General features: G+C 38.0%; 1 protein-coding gene across 6 annotated transcripts in view; it reads right to left on the bottom strand.

Moving 5' to 3' along the window:
• The window catches only part of TRPC4 (transient receptor potential cation channel subfamily C member 4), a 350,871-nt gene that overhangs the window by 14,937 nt on the left and 317,966 nt on the right, over nucleotides 1-17,968 (bottom strand). For all 6 annotated transcript variants that reach the window (XM_075592051.1, XM_075592050.1, XM_075592053.1 and 3 more), the window contains 2 exons: nucleotides 12,273-12,314; nucleotides 11,318-11,407 (listed from right to left, as the gene is read on the bottom strand). In XM_075592051.1, the coding sequence (XP_075448166.1) occupies nucleotides 11,318-11,407; nucleotides 12,273-12,314 (132 nt within the window). The remainder of the gene's footprint in view (nucleotides 1-11,317; nucleotides 11,408-12,272; nucleotides 12,315-17,968) is intronic.

Raw genomic sequence — 17,968 nt, 5'->3', positions numbered from 1 at the left:
CAGGTTTTAGAAACTTTTTGAATGTGAGAGGAGAATGTGAGAGAGGAGTCAAGTGTGACCCCTAAGCAGCGTGCATTGGCTACGGGTGAATGATCGTACTTCCAACAGTAATGTGGAAGGAGGTAGTAGGGCCAGGTTTGGGAGGAAGTATAAGGAGCTCTGTTTTTGCCATGTAGAGTTTAAGGCGGCGGAGGGCCATCAAGGATGATATAGCAGAGAGACATTCAGAAATTTTGGTTTGTACGGCAGGTGTAAGGTCAGGGGTTTAAAAGTAAATGTGTGTGTCATTAGCATAGAGGTGATATTTAAACCCAAGAGATGTTATTAGGTCACCTAGAGAGGTGTGTACAGAGAAAAGTGAAGAGGTTCCAGAACAAAGCCCTGGGCTACCCCCACAGAGAGATCAATAGAAGAGGAGGAGGTGTTAGCAGAAGAGACACTGAAAGTACGATGGGAGAGGTAAAAGGAGATCCAGGATAGAGCTTTGTTCCGAATACCAAGAGTATGGAGGATGTAAAGACATACATACATAAACGAGCTCACACAGATACAAAATTAATTGTGGCCCTGCTTGTGAGATCTAACAATCTCGAAGGAATGAGGCAATGTTAAAACAAAAGGTTAACTGGCTGACCATTGTGGGATGGAGTATACATAAGGAGGGAGTATGGTCTAGCCGCACAGCTGATCTCATTAAGGTTTTAGGGTGAGAATGTCAGGCGGTGTTACTATGGAGTTTGATCTAGCCACATAGCTGGTCCCAATAGGTTTAAAGGGTTGGGTGGTGGATATTAGGGGTAGACTGACGATGGGGCCAAGAGACCTTGAAACATTGCTCTAGTTTACACGTATAACATTGTGTCTCTGCTGACTATTCCTTCCCCTGTGTGTCCTGATCTTTTTGTATTGCTGCTTTTTTTTGTTTTTAAACATTAAAGAAGAAACTTAGTGAGACCAAAAGGAAAACGTGAGTAAATTTTTCTATTATTTATTTTTTTGAGGACTGAATCAATATGTTTTTTATAGTTGTATTCATCCAGTGGTATACAGTAGATGCCGAATCATAGCTCCTGTATCTGAATTATATAAAACAGGGTCAGTGCAAGTTTGCTCTATTTTTTTATTTGGATGTTAGGGTATGGATATGAAGGATATGAAAGCCCATATAGGCTTTCTTGAAAAGGCGAGTTTTCAGGGAGTTTTTACATGTCTGAAAGTTGGAGGAGAGTCTGATAGTATATGGTAGGGAATTCCAGAGAGAGGATGCAGAAGGGGAAAAGTCTTGTAGGTGGGAGTAAGAGGAGGTAACCTCAACATACAGTAGAGGGAGAGGTGGGAAAAAGAGAAGTATAGCAATGGACCAGCCTTAGAATTTTCAGGGCCAAAGGCAGCATGCAGGCAGTTGGAACCCCCAAAGTACTCCTTGAAGAGTGGCCCTGCTCCTGCAGCGTCATGGCATCATTACATCGCAGAGTCATGGCAACATGTCATCATGTGACGTCACCTTGTCATTTGAAGTCATCACCATGACAAAGCAACACTAACGAAGGGGGGCCGCTTCAGCAAAACTAAGACCCTCTCTCGATGGATGCTATAGTTCAAGTCAAACCCAGACCCAGTTGAGGGGTTACAGAGTGCAGCCACACCCCACCAACTACCGCTTGCAATGGAAAACTATTTTGAGCACATTTTCGATTGGTTTTATTTTCCAAAAATTTGATTTAAAATGTGTGAAAACATAGACATTTTAGGAGCAGCCAAGGGCCATGGCAAGGTAATGAATGACTGATTTAATAAAAACTATTTATTAAGTAATAACTTATAAAACTTGTTAACATTTTTTAGAATTCTTTCCAGATAAAGTATATACTGCACTTTAGTAAATCTGACTTTTTCTACTTGTGAAATGTACTGTATACTGTATTGGAAACTAAATGATTTGTGATGCATTTTTAGTTGCTCAAAGCGGCTGTTGATAGAGGCAATCATGGTGTCAACAATCTGGTTAAAATAATTGATGCGGAATGCATCCTGTGCATCTATAATCTGCTCATCCTCAGCTTCGTATGCAAACATTTGCTTTATTTTGCGCACTTTGAATACCAGTTCCATTTTGAAAGCATTAGCAATTTTTCTTGCAGTAGCTATTGCTTTGTGAAAACAATATTTTCTGTAAGATTCCAACCATTTGCAAGTGTACGCCATACTGTTAATATCGTTTGTCAATTCGGCCGAGTCGCTTTGTAAATCTTTGGTTATATAATTAAATTGAAAAAAACATTTCATACCAAAAAACAACTGCAATGATGAAGCTGAAGTTCTTAAGTTCTTTGAATAAAGATTCTACCTCACTTTGAGCTTTCTCATTGTTGGTTTGCTTTGCAACTTCAAAAAGTTCATCATAGTCGTTACCGGCCTGATAGCTTATTGCTTTGACACTTTGAACTCTGCTCTCCCATTGGGTTTCACAGAGTGGTTTCATGGAGAGATTTTGAACATACTAGCAAAATATAATCCAACCCTTGGTTGAGGATGGAAATGGCACATGAATGCACTGAATTACACCAAAAAATGACATTGCTGATGACAAGTTGTTGTTATATCACAAAGAAGCAGGTTGTAACTATGAGAGGCACAGGGAGTGAAAAATGCCTAGAATTTATCTAAAAAAACTTGTTTATGGGAGAAGGAGCAGCTCAATGTGTAAAGACACTGACTGGCACTGAGTTTGAAGCAGGGGAACCTAGTTCAATTCCTGGTGTCAGCGCCTTGTGACCTTGGGTGTCACTTTATCTCCCTGTGCCTCAGGCACCAAAAAACAATACATTGTAAGCTCCATGGGGAAGGACTGTGTCTGCAAAAATATCTCTGTATAGCGCTACGTAAAACTAGCATAGAACTATACAAGAACAAACAATTATTATTATATACATGTGACTTCTGCCCGTTCATGTTAGCACTGTTGTTGTAACATTGACTTCGAATATCTGAAACATCTACTGTAAGTCTAATGTTTTAAAATCTAGCAATAAAACATCAAGTAGGTATTTGCCGGTACTTTCTACCTCCAGAAAATGTTTAAAGTGCTCATGAATTCCTGCTGAAACACCTAACTGTCCATTTGAGATGTATCGAATTATCAGTATCATCTGCTCATTACGACTCTGATCCGTTATACAATCAGGAATCACGTAAAAAATATTTTTCTGGTTTAAATCTGCCCACAATGAGATAAGTGCATTTTGAATTTGCTTTCCCAATTACTGATCATGAATTTGATCTTCAAGTACTGTACTCTTCTTACATGTTCTTGCATAATTGAGTAAAATGTTTACAGAAATTCTACAAGCCCTCCAAATTTTCCATTGTGAGGCTGCTGTAGTTTGTCTACTGAACCAAGAAAAGCTATGTTGTGCTGTGCCAGAAACTGGACAAAGGCTATCAGTCTTTCGAAGACACTAAACCAGCAAACTTTTTCACTGTTGATAAATTTCTGGTTTTGCTTGTCTATCGTGAACTCTTTTTTTAGTTTTTGGTCGAGTTCAAACCAGTGCATGGCAGATGTCATATGCCCCTTTGACTTCTCATGATCAAACACTTACATTTTTCCAGTCACAAAAAACATTGGATTCAAAAGTGATGCGGTTGCCAACGAGATTGCAACAGAAACAAAATATCCGGTCTGTTGTTGTAGAAAATAAAAGCCACTGGCAGTTGACGATTTTTCAATTTGGCATATGTCTTTTGCAATAAGTTGTAGAAAATGTTCAACCATATTCATCTGTTGGAGAGTCTTCTAAAAATTTCCTGGTCACCTGCACATCCATGCTTATATGTTGAGGCAAACATGCAAGATGGATGGGAGGCTATCCAATCAGATACCGTATACCTCCCTCCCTTTAAGGTGACGTCACATCCCTACAAAAAAGAAAAAGCATCACATGGCACATCTAACAATTTGATTGGTGTGTGTACCATGTGATTCCATCAAATTGGTAGGGAAGTAATTCTCTACTAAACCTGATGCTTGGACACATGGCACATCCAATAATCTGATTGGTGCATGTACCATTTGTCAGTCAAATGTGACATTACGTGCCTTATATAAGGCCTGTCACGTCTCATTTGACAAGGAGAAGGCAGCATGGCAACATCTCCTTCTGGACCTATTCAAGAGAAGAAAGAAGACAAGGATGAAGATAAGAAGAAAACAAAGAAGATAAGAAGGTCTGCTCACAAGGACTCCACTTCAAGCAATGGAGGATCGTGGGCTTCTGCGCATCATGCTGATGAGGATCATTGCTTCATGGTTCAAGAGTTGTTGGTGCTGCAGTTGGATGAGGAGGAAGAAAGCCTTCATCCCGGAAAAAGGTAAGAAACACTTGTATTGTATTTTATTTAATTGTTTTTTGGGGGGATGCTCATTGATTGGCAATGTGTTACACTTTGAGGCTATAGATAACCACAGTGACAATCAATGCTTTTTGGGGTAATGTTTGTTTTTATTCCGTTGTACTGCATTTTATTATTTAAATGTTTTTTTTAATGTTGCTCATTCATTGCCAATGTGTTTATCTATGGAGGGTATAGATAATCACATTGGCAATTAATGGATTTATTGCCTACTGTGTATTGTAATGTATTGTCAATTGTATTTTATTGTGTATATATTTTTATTTCAACACAAATGGGCAAAAGCAATATTATCCCTATTGTGGTGATGGAGGGGGTGGGAAATGGGGGCAGTTGCTCCAGAGAAGTATGTTAGGCCACCCGGGTGTGTAGCACGAGGGTGGGTGGGAGTGGTTAATAACTGCTAAGGTGATGAAGGAGTTACAGGTCAGAAGCTAGTTTTTTTATTTTACTTTTTGTGCCATGGAAGAGGACCATGAGAATGAAAAGGATGAATATGAAGATGTCTTTCATCCTCGCAGGGGTAAGTACAACTTGTATTTACTATCAGTTTGTTGGCTAATATTTTAGTTTGTAATGGGCAAATGCGCTAATATCCCAGTCTGGATAATAGGGCTTTTGCCCATTATTGTATGTGTTGGGGGTGGAGGGGTTTGTTGGTGGTAGAGGAGGTGTTTAGTAGGGTGCCCATTGATTGCCAATGTGGTTATCTGTGCCCCTGTTGAAGGTATATAACCAGTGGCAATCAATGGGTTTATTACATATTGTTAATGTACTGTATGGCATTGAAACATAAATGCAATTGTATTATGTATTTTCTATTGGTTACACACATGGGCAAAATGGGCTGTTAGCCATTTGGTTTTATCCTTCCGCGACATGTGTCCAGGACATTTGAACTTGCCGCACATACCAGCACTCCATACCGGTGCCAGAATCATGGGAAGCAGGGGGTCCCAGGACCTGAAAAATGTAGTTCAGCTAGGGAGACCCCCTGCTTTTATACTATGTAATAAAATAAAATAAAAGAAGCACGATCGCCTGTTAGAGATACTCAGGGAGAGGAGCTGCTTTTGTCTGCCCTCACTGCGCTGCTCTTCCAGACTGATGCGCTGCTCTTCCAGACTGATGCGGTCTGGTAGGATTAACACAACAGGAGTCCCATTCAAAAACAGATTAATCATCATGGGCAATTTGACTGGCCACATGGAATTCACAAGCAGGCAGTGGTACTGGCCTAATACGCGACAATACTGAAGATTACAGTATACATGATTCTGGACTTTGCAAATTATTACTTAAGTAAGGAAATTGCTGACTTTCTATTCAAGAGCAGTAAAAAATAATATGCTAATTACATTTTACTTTTTCAACTGTGATGGGCTGCGGCATGTTACAAAAATATCAAGTTGTTAATGTTGCTCTTTCATTATCAAGTCAAGTGGCAAAGCACATTTTTGGTGTGAAAATTGCTATTTTAAACTTAGGTCTGAAAAAATATCCACTGCAAACTAATAAAAATAGCTAGAGATAACTCTTTAACATGAACAATGTTAAATGTGAAAGCATTTTCATTAAATTACTGTACATCTTATCCTATATGTTATATTCCGTTGCTTTTTTGTCATCCTGGATGTATTTATTTTAATAAAAGAAGAATTCAAAATTACCTAGGGGCCTATGCTATAAGCATCAATAAGCCACTTATTGAGCACTTATTGGCCTCGATAAGTGGGCGATAAAGGCATGAATTGCCAAAATTTTCATCCATCATAAAAAAATCGCCGGGTGAGCCACTTATCTGCAGGTTCTGAAACTCGTGCAATTCTAGTAGCCGCGATTAGGTTAACAAGGCCTATCGTGGCTCTAGAATGGCGAGTTGATCCCAAAATCCACACACCAAGAAAAGTTGGCGTGAAGCTGGTGAGAAGATGCTGAGAGATGGCGAGACCGGACATAGAAAAAAAAATGCTTTTTTTCTGCATCAGATTGATGCCGGGGGTCTCTGGAGCTGATATTAATTAATATCAGCACTTGAGACCCCCGGCATGATTCCCATTCAATAAAAATGCATTTACAGTCAACTTCATTACCTTAGTGGCTAACTGCTAAGGCAATGAAGGGGTTAACCCCTCCCGCTACCAACCAAGGGCCAAATACCCCTTTCACCCAACCCACTACCCACAATAAACATTAATATCCACCTCCTCTACCCGACATGATTGATACCAGAGGCTGCGGGGGTCCTAAGGTGGTCCCTGCGGGTGTCTTTAGGCCCTCTGGTGGTCCTCATGGATGTCAGTGGGCCCTCGAAAGTTCCCCACAGGTGAATGGGGAATCTCAGGTGGTCCCCGCAGGTGTCTGGGGGTCCTCAGGGTATCCCTGCAGGTGTCTGGGGGTCCTCAGGTGGTCCCGCTGGCCTGCGGTATCAATCCTGTTGCCAATTTTTTTTTGCAATACATTGAAATAAATACACCCCCCTTCCCCCAACACATACAGTACTGTAGTGGGCAAAATAAATACTATCCAGATATGGATAATAGCTGATTTGCCTGTTATAACATTAAACATTAGCCAGCCAGAATAAATAAAGTAAATACAATTTGCTACTTACCCCTGCCATCATGAAGGGCGTCCTCATCAGCACACTCCAGGTCCATGTCCTCCATTGTAGAAAGGCGTTACATGCGTTCTGGGGTGCGTTGTTTAAAGCTTAGCTAATAGTATGTGGATTGGGGAGAGAAATAATGTGTGGTCCTTTGGGAGAAATCCCTGTCCTGGAGGCTAAGGAACTGCGGCTGGGCTCCATGTAAGGACTTGAAAGGAATCCCATCAATATTGTGCAGCTCTGTTAGTGGGACTGAGTATGGGGTAGTGGAGGTAAATAAAATCTTCTTATATAGGGAACAGTTCCCTATTGAACACTATCTACCTATGTTTAAATAAAGCCTTTTTCTAGTTCCTGATCACCAGGGTAACCAATTTTTCTTTATTGAATTTGTGGATATTGCATGACTGCCCTGATATTTTTCATATTACTATGTGCCATGTTCTCCATTGCCAGAAAGAATACAAGAAAAAATACAATCTAATGGCCCCTAACCCCTTAATCACCTTAGCCGTTATTAACCGCTATGGTAATTAACCTAAACGCTATAGTAATTAAAGTGTTAACCCACCCTCCCCCGCTACACACCCGGGAGGCCTAACAACCCACCCCGGTGCCCACTATACACACCCTCTACCTGTTGATTGGCATAGTGGTACATCATACCCATATAATATGTTCATGATAAGCCACTATAGCCGTCAATGGTCACCCTAATACAAAAGCATGAAGGCCAAAAATACACAATAAAAAAAGATATACACAAGCACCTAAACACCCCAATTCAAGAAATAAAAGCACTAGCCAATCAATTAAATAAATAAAAGCACGAGCCAACCAATCAATTTAATAAATAAAAGCACTAACCAACAAAACAATTAATTAATTTTAAACACTAGCCAACAAAACAATTCATCAATTTAAACCAGTACCCAACAAGACTTCTATAGGTAAGTAGAATATTGAATGTACAGTATGTAAATATTCTTTATTTCAAGTTTTTTCATTGGATTTATTTATTTTTATGTTTGTGATTGCCCAATGACTGATACTGTATTAAGTGTACTGATAAATACAGTGAAAGCCAATGCATTTTTTTGGCAAATACTTGTTTTGAATTGATTGTAATTGTTTCTATTTGTTTTATTGTTTGGATTCAGTTGTTTGGAATTTGGATGGCTTGTTCTTAGTACATTTTAGGATTGACATACAGAGATAACCCAAAAAACTTTTAACTATTTAGTGTGAATAATTTGATGTAATAAAACTTTTTTTGTTCACTCTTTCCTATCTCCAATTCATCTGGTCGTTTGACCTCAGGAGGGTCCAGAATAAATGCTATGCGTGCAGTTTAGTGGGGTTCTTTGAGCCCTTCTTTTTGGATTCTCTCTGTATGTTATATTGTTTACCTCCTTGCACAAGCTCACCCTATTTACATTTGGACGCAACAGTTATGGAGTGTGATTCATCTGTTTTATATACATTTTAGGATTGGTTAACATTTTAAATTATTTGTTTTGTTGGTTAGTGCTTTTAATTATTAAATTGATTGGTTGGCTAGTGCTTTTATTTATTAAATTGTTTGGCTAGTGCTTTTATTTATTAAATTGTTTGGCTAGTGCTTTTATTTATCAAATTGGTTGACTAGTGCTTTGATTTATTTATTTGGTGGCTAGTGCTTTTATTACTTGAGTTGAGGTGTTTAGATACTTGTGTATATCTTTTATTATTGTGTATTTTTGGCCTTCATGCTTTTTTATTAGGGCAACCATTGACTGCTATAATGGCTTATAATGCCCATATTATATGGGTATGATGTACCACTATGCCAATCAACGGGTAGAGGGTGGGTATAGTGGGCCAGGGGTGGGTGGTTAGGCCTCCTAGGTGGGCAGCGGGAGGGTGGGTTAACCCCTTAATTACTATAGCGGTTATTAACCACTAAGGTGATTAATGGGTTAGGGGCCATTAGATTGTATTTTTTCATGTATTCTTTCTGGCAACGGAGGACATGGATCTGCAGTATGCTGATGAGGACACTTCATGACGGCAGGGGTAAGTAGAAAGTTGTATTTATTTTATTTAAGCTGGCTGACTAATATTTGATTTTATAATGGGTAAATGAGCTATTATCCATATCTGGATAATATTTATTTTGTCCATTACAATACTATATGTGTTGGGGGGGGGGGGGGGGGGGGGCGGAGGGGGTGTATTTATTTCAATGTGTTACAAAAAAAAATTTGCCACAGGATTGGTACCACAGGCTAGCGGGGATCCACAAGGACCACCCGCGGGGCCCACAGAGACCCGCGGGGACAACCTGAGGACCCCTGGACACCCGCAGGGACTACCCGAGGGCCCACAGACACAACCTGAGGACCCCCGACACCTGCGGGGACCACCCGAGGGCTCACAGACACCCCCGGACACCACCTGAGGACCCCCGGACACCCGCAGGGACCACCAGAGGACCTCCCAACACCTCTGGTATCAATCATGTGGGGGTAGAAGAGGGGGGTAGTAGAGGTGAGTATTAGTGTTCTGTTTTTTATGTTTATTGTGGGTAGCAGCTGCTTTAATATACATTTAATACAAGTGTATGAGCAGGGTGTCTCCGCAGCAGAACCACATTGATTTGAGGTATGGGGACCCCCTGCTTCCCGAGATATAGACCCCGTTATGGGGTGCCGATATCTCCTATGCATTTAAATGTCCCACGTCATGTGACAGTGGGAATAGAATGCAGAGGAGATACCGACACCACATAAAGGGGCCTATGTGTCGGGAAGCAGGGGGTCCCTGGACCTGAAATCATCATGGTTCTGTTCGAGACCCCCTGCTCATCTACACAAGTAAAACAATTTATATTAAAAACATTAATTTGGGGCGAGATTTGCGCAGGGCGAGGCAGGTCTCTGTGCATCTCTCTCTGCTGCTGAAAGAAATCGCCGGGTAAGCCCTTTTCAGAGATTCGATCTTCACGTCGCCGGCTACTCGCCCATTTTGGGAATTTTGCTATCACAGGTAATCGATATCTACGCTCAAAAAACAGGCGATTTAAATGGCCAGGCGATTTTTTTTTATGAACGCTTATAGCATGGGCCCCATAGTGTTTATAGATATGAAATAGCCTAATCTGAACACATAAAACTTTAAAAGGCAGGGAAAGGCATTTCTTCAGGCTGTTTGTTATAATAACAAGTGAATCATAACACATGTATGGGTCATTTAGCTCAATCCACTGAGGTCTTCTTTATCCCTTACCAAATCCTAACAATTGCACTGATCCTTGTTCTGAATTGAAAACACATTTTCTTTATAATACTGTAGCTGTGTTTTCTTCTAAATAGAAAGCAACTTCAAATTTAACACAGTTTCTTCCTAAATATTTTCAATGTATCGTTGCATAAATTTGAAGTTCATAGTTTACTCATTTGTATCATCATTTAGCAAATAAGAACTGGCAATTCATAGTCAGACCAAATGGTCTGAAAGCTTCTGGGTGAGCGCATAAGTCACTCACTGCATCCAGATCAGTTCATGCTGCTAGCATCCATTTATGGATTTCCTTTCCATTAAAAGATCTGACCCTCTTTTAAAGTTATTAATGCAATTTGCTGTCGTGACAGTTCGTTTCCAGAGGTAGATTGTGCACTGAACAAATTGCTTCCTTTTCTTAGTTTTATATACAGTATGGCAGATGAGAGTTTTAGTATGTGTCCCCTGGACCATGTGTAGTGTGAATGTGTGAATAACTGTCCCCTGTCTATTCTTGGTACTCCATTTAAGATTTTGTGCAATTCTATCCCATTTGTAAGTATTTTCACCTGATTTTGCATTTTGGACTTAACGTAGGTACTAGAATACCAGTGAATTGGCAACATTTGCAAGATTGAGACATTTTGGTCATATCGCTTGAATTTGCGGACTTGCAATGAAATGGAATATAAAAAAGCCTTTCTGTCACAGTTTGAACATGCGAGAAGAGCTTTTAGAATATGGTGACCTGCATATCTGAGTGAAAAGGGCTCTATCTCCACGGATATGCACTTCTCACAGCTATGAGAATAGGCCCCATATACCTCTGTACTGTATAAGTGGTTCGATGAAGGTGTGAATGACAACTATGCAGTACACCTTTTCAGACCGTGAGGTACTGTCACTGGTGGCAAATTACCTGCTCACATAGCCATATCAGCAATCATGTAAGGTAAGGATACACGCGGTACTTGTGAAACACAGTTTCTAGATCATTAACATAAAGAAAGATAAAAATATTATTAAGCAACATACTTTGAAATTCTCTTCTGTTAATCCCTCTTCTGTCTTGGCATCCCTGATCATTGCTGCAACATATCTCTTAACCAGATTCTTCATAACTTCCTACAAAAACAGAAGAAAAAAATAAACCTTCTATTTCACACACTACATATTTTTTAAACTGAATATTTACAAAGGTATTTATCATTTTTTTTTATTAGCAACATTTGCAACCATCATAATTCACTCACACATTTTCAGAGCTTGTTCTACTCTGGCACAATCTAGGACATTTAATTTATCCATATTTTTTTTTTAAGACAATAATAGAAAATAAGAAGTACAAATAATTAAAAAATAATCAAGACAAATTGTCTTTAACTATGTAAAAAATAGTAAGTAGAAATGTGTGAGCTAGCACAAATTTAGTTTTAAAAAAATGTTTGAAAATGAGCAAAATATTTACTAGATCTTTTTAGCAAAAAATGTTTGGGTCAAATGTGACAATTTCAACTGAAATGTGACATTTTTAATTGAAATTGTCAAATTTGGTCAGAACGGGATCTACCCTAAAATAAAGATGAAACTGAGAAAGAGATCCACAGTAGTTAGTAGATTACGCATTATCTCATATATCTCCAAAAAGAGTCATTTATATTTCATATGAAGAGATACCTGTGAACACACCCGAGAAACCTTGGAAATAAGCATATTAGCTTTTTACATTACTGTAGCTTGTTTCTAAGGTAACTCTGGCATGCTGACAGGCATCTCTCCATATATCTTACTATTCTGCAAAGCCATATTTCAGGCTGTGGAGACTTTTAAAGTATTTGTATACCTGCTTATGGACTTTTTTTTTTTTTAAAGGTACATTTTGCATGGGTCGGTAATTTGGACACAAAGCTTGCACATCTCTACTCATTAGTTTGGTGGTTTTCTTAAAATATATAACAATTTAATTAAACATATAGCAAAAACAATTTACCTGATACTGATTATGTCTTCTTAAATTGTCAGCGGCTCGTCTCTAATAATAAAACAAATATACAAATATGGATCAAATTATTTGACCAAATATGTTTATGTTAAAAAAATGATGCTTTCCTTATCATATTATACTAGTACATAAAAACAAATATACTTGTAGCAAATGTACTGCAGCAGGGGAAAGTAAATTGGATTTCAATTATTCAGGAAATAATTGATACCATTGATGAATACAGTTTACTGTATTAAAATGTTAGAGGAAAAAGGAAAACAAGTGGAAATTACTGTATTAAAATGTTACAAAAGTAAGCACCAAAAAAAGTAAAAACAATAGTACTGGCAGGGTAACTACATTTAATCATGATAATCTTAGTCAAATCTAACTCTATCTCCAAAATGCAGTACTACTGAGAAAAATAATTGAGAACAAGAATGTACAAGGCACAGAGTTTAAAAAAATAAATAATAATAACAACATAATCAATATCTCATGATGACTTTGAGTTAAGCTGGGAATATCATAATAGTATTGCATGATTAGGATAATTCAATCACATCTGATGACGAGACTTCTGCAGTCTTGAAACTTATTGTATGCTCAGGAAAACTTTATACGATTGATATGTTGGTCCATATTAATGTATCACAGCCTATGAGATATCTTACTTGTTGTCAGACTAATAAGACTACAGGTATTAGCACCTTCAAAGATCTAGGGATGCCCACTGTGGGGATGATGGATATATCAAGCTCTGCTACTGTATGTGCCAAGAATCAAAATTAAAGCTCAGATAGTAAAACACCAACAATGTCCCTCAATCACATTTTCCCCTCATTTAAGCACAATATGGAAAAAAAAATCTTTTCAATTAAATATCTTTAATAGCTTGAAGTAAAAAAATGTAACCTGCTAAAATGTTTAACCTCTAAGCCGGACAAAAAAAATCAAATGCATTCATATCGGTAATATGCATACTGTACTTTGTTGGGAAACACTGCCAGCAGCAGAATACATCTCTAAAGTACAGAGAAAATAAGATGAAAGGTGCTCCAACAACATAGATGCAAATGGAGAAAGGTATTGTCAAAGTTTCAGTCCCTGACAGAACCGTTATCAAGAATACACAGACAAGTACAAACTACTGTATCCTTTTGTAAATGTTACTGTACTGTAGTGAGTACAAATGGTGTGAAAAACATTGCTTTAACAAACATTATTTGTTTCTTTGAGGAGGTAAGTAGGAATTTAGACCAGGGTAATGCAGTTGATGTGGTCTACTTAGATTTTGAAAAGGCTTTTGATATGGCTCCACACAGGAGGATGGTATACAAAATAAATCAAATTGGATTGAGTAAAAATATATGCACCTGGATTGAATACTGGTTGGAGGAGAGTTGGCATAAATTTAACTTTTTCAGGTTGGGCTAAAGTTTTGAGTGGAGTACCTCAGGGATCGGTACTGGGACCCCTGAATTTTAACTTGTTTATTAATGACCTTGAGGTTGGCATAGAGAGCAAAGTCTCCATCTTTGCTGATGATACCAAATAGTGTAAGGTACTGTAGTAGAATCAGAGCAGAATGTAATTTCTCTCCAGAGTAACTTGGAGACTGGAGACTTGGGCAGGTAAATTAGGTTTAATACAGATAAATGTAAGGTTATGCATTTGGGATGCAAGAATAAAAACAGACAACTAACAAATTAAATGGGGATAAATTAAGGGAATCCTTGATGGAGAAGGCTTTAGGAGTGCTTGTAGACAGCAGGCATAGCAATAGTTCCCAAAGTCATGCAGTAGCTGCTTAGGCAAACAAGATCTTATCTTGCACTAAAAGTGCAATGGATGGAAGGGAAGTAAACATAATGATGCACCTTTATAAAGCATTAGTAAGACCACACCTTGAATTTGGAAAACAATTTTGGGCACCACTCCTTAGAAATACATTATGGAACTAAAGAAAGTGCAATAAAGAACCACCAAATTAATAAAGGGGATGAACAATCTAATTTATGAGGAGATGCTATCTAAATTAGATTTATTTCCATTAGAAAAGAGACATCTAAGAGGGGATATGATAACTATATACAAATATATTCGGGGACAGTACAAGGAGCTTTCAAAATAACAATTCAACCCAAGGGCAGTACAAAGGACACAAGGTTATCCCTTAAGGTTGGAGGAAAGGAGATTTCACTAGCAACAAAAGAATGGTTTATACAGAATACAGTAAGGGCAGTTAAAATGTGGAATTCATTACCTATGGAGACTGTGATTGCAGATACAATAGATTAAAAAAAAAAAAAAGTTTGGACATCTTTTTAGAAAGGAAAGGTATACAGGGATATATCAAATAAGTATACATGGGAAGGATGTTGATCCAGGGAGTAATCTGAATGTCAGTTCTTGGAGTCGGGAAGGGATTTTTTTCACTTAGAAGAGATCATTGGATGATATTTCTCTGGGGTTTTCTGTTCGCCTTCCTCTGGATCAAAATACTGCAAATATGGATATAGGATAAAGTATCTGTCGTCTAAATTTAGCATAGGTTGAACTTAATGGATGTCTTTTTTCAACCTCATCTACGATATAACTATGTTTTGTATGGTATCAACTGGCATAGTAAGAATGTGTGATGTCACACCTGGTTTCAAATGGTTAGTGTGTAAACAGAAATAATATTAAACACAAAATGACATGAAAACAAATGAAAGCTAATAAGTATAAAATAAACCAAAAATGAAATTAAAGACAACACAAAAAAGAAACAATAAGAAGAAAATGGAGAAAGACATCAACTAGATTCTAAGTGACAAAGCACGAGGCTGTGGGGAGCTGGAGAATGGATGTGACAAAATGAGCAGCAGGGCTGACAAAATGAGCAGCAGGGCTCCCAAAATAAAGCCCTGACCTTGAGCCCAGTCTTGTCAGAATTTGATGTGGAGCAGCACGGGTTCATTTTGGGCACATAGGAGATGCATAGGAGGGTAACATTTAATTTAGCGATTGGTGTATGTCATTTTTATTAAAAACATACAATATATTTAGCAATAACGACATTTCAAAAAGGGCCTGATTCCCATGTATCAGCAAATTCATTACAGTATTGACACAGAAAGAAAAAGATAATCAAATCTTCCCATATGGGTTATTAGAGCATGCATTATTTTCCCAATTTCTATCATTGTAACATGAAAAAGGTAATAATTTGAAAGACAATTTCTCATAAATGCAGTGTATGGTTTCGTTAACAAATCATACTTGCATCCTTTAGTATCAAGCATTCTGAGAAAGGGAGCACATCTAAAAAAAACAAGAGAGAGTTTGCCTTTGGGAACTTTTTTTTTCTCCAACAATGAAGCTAGAAGTTCTAACAAATTGTTACCCTGAAGGCTGATATATATAGTTCAGGTATGTTTCCTATCTCTGCATTTCATACAATTCTTTCAAAAATTTAACAGACAATAAAACTGAATTAGCGATTTCGTGAAATTATGTTAATAACAGGCATAACATTGCAGAAAAGTATAATATTATATCGCAGAGTAGATCCCAAGAGGATCAAAAAAGACTCCCTCATATATCGAGCACTCAATGTTGGGGTGCAGTAGTAAGACTCACAGTGGTCTATCGGTTAAATACCAGTGATAGGGCAAAATAGGCCCATTATGGCCGGAAAGAGCTAGGAAAATAATAAAGTTTTATTCAAATAATTCCAGATAGTCAAGTTAAAAACACATATAAAACATTCATCTCTCATCTACTCTAATCATAACACAATGGCGAAGTATACTTAATTACCCTGACCCGATCGGATCTCGGGCATTAACCACGCCACCGTGACTCATAGGGGGCGGGACCTTTCTCCTATAAATACCATCCGGCATAGCTAGGAAATACACTCCTCCCCTTGAAGAAGCGTGTCAGTCTACGCGAAACGGTCGTCGGAATGTGATGACGTCATAGACGACGTCATCTGAAGAGCAGCGTCTGCGTGTAGAGACAGCAGCAGAGAGATTCCAGCCAGGCTTGTATTCATGACGGATACAGATTGAATGTGATACTAAGTTGTTTATTCTTTGCCCGTGGTGGGGGCGTCCTGCTCTTTTGGATGGCTACGCAGCATACATGCTATACTAGCGGCATTTTGAGATCATAGAGCATAATATACACTATCTCTCCTTTAGAGCGGAGCCCTTTACACACGTTGTATTGTATGATAGATTGTGTGGTAGATTGTATACTATTCCTGAGCTGGAATATACACCTGGTAACAGAGGTTTACGAATTATATCTCTGATACCACCTTGCCTTAAATTACATCCATCGTGATTTTCCATTTTAAAGGCTTAAAGGGATACTTACCTGCTTGTCCTGGAATATTTATATTCTGCAATTAGACGTCTGAGGATAGCAATTAACCCTATATACTATAGTGATATTAATTGATGTATTGCTTACCTTACCACTTCACAATGGTTTTTTTTTAATGTTTGAATGTTTTATATGTGTTTTTAACTTGACTATCAGGAATTATTTGAATAAAACTTTATTATTTTCCTAGCTCTTTCCGGCCATGATGGGCCTATTTTGCCCTATCAACGGTATTTAACCGATAGACCACTGTGAGTCTTACTACTGCACCCCAACATTGAGTGCTCGATATATGAGGGAGTCTTTTTTGAACCTCTTGGGATCTACTCTGCGATATAAGTCACATTTTCCTTTTGAGCACCTATTGCCTTTCCCTATATACATATACATATATACATGGATGAGCGGTTTTATTACCCTTTATAAATAGAAAAGTATAAAAGCAAGTAATTGTAGTATTGACATTATAGTATTATGCTGTAAAGAAAATAGGAGAACAGTTACAGTACATATGTAGCAGATGTTGTTGCACCCATTATTGCACATAAAGACACAAATTGCCACTTTGTGGTTAGCAAATCGTGCAATTTAGCAACTGGCGGCTAAATTAAGTTGTATTGCAAATTACTCAATAGCACAAATCGCCCGGTAAAACTCGCAACTGCAGCAATGCAAGATAACACAATAACGAGTTCAATAAAATCTGCTACATCTGTACATTTTGTACGTTACTTGTAAAGGCAAAACTACTATGTTTTAGGGATACATGCATTCAAAAGCTGTCAAAGAAAAAGAGGAGATCCACTTATCATCTGATATCTGACACCAAAAGACTGTTCATGGTCCCAAGGTTCAGCAAAGTATCCGGCTGCTCCTTCTCTTACCGTGCACCCCAAAATGGAACAATCTACCGGAGACTCTCACAGCCACAACCAGTCTTAAGTTCAAAACTAAAACTGTCTCACATTTTAATCTGGTCTGTAACTGTTACATACGCCTATAATATATATTATCTGTAACTGTGCATGCTATGTTTTGTATATAATGTATACCCTGTTCACTTATGTAACTGTATTTGTAACCATGTATTGTCTGTCATCTTAACTCTATGCCCAGGCCATACTTGAAAACGAGTGGTAACTCACAATGTATTACTTCCTGGTCAAACATTTTATCAATAAATAAGTATACTGTAGCAATGACAAAATTGCAAGTAATTGTGAAGTTTTACTATATTTCAAGTAAAACAAATTGATGAACATTTATGAATTTTAGAATGGTTGATATCCATACATACTGTAGAGCATAATTAAATATGCAAT

This window comes from Ascaphus truei, chromosome 3 (assembly GCF_040206685.1).
Source record: "Ascaphus truei isolate aAscTru1 chromosome 3, aAscTru1.hap1, whole genome shotgun sequence".
NCBI lineage: Eukaryota > Metazoa > Chordata > Amphibia > Anura > Ascaphidae > Ascaphus > Ascaphus truei.
This window is presented reverse-complemented; position numbering and strand designations above follow the sequence as displayed.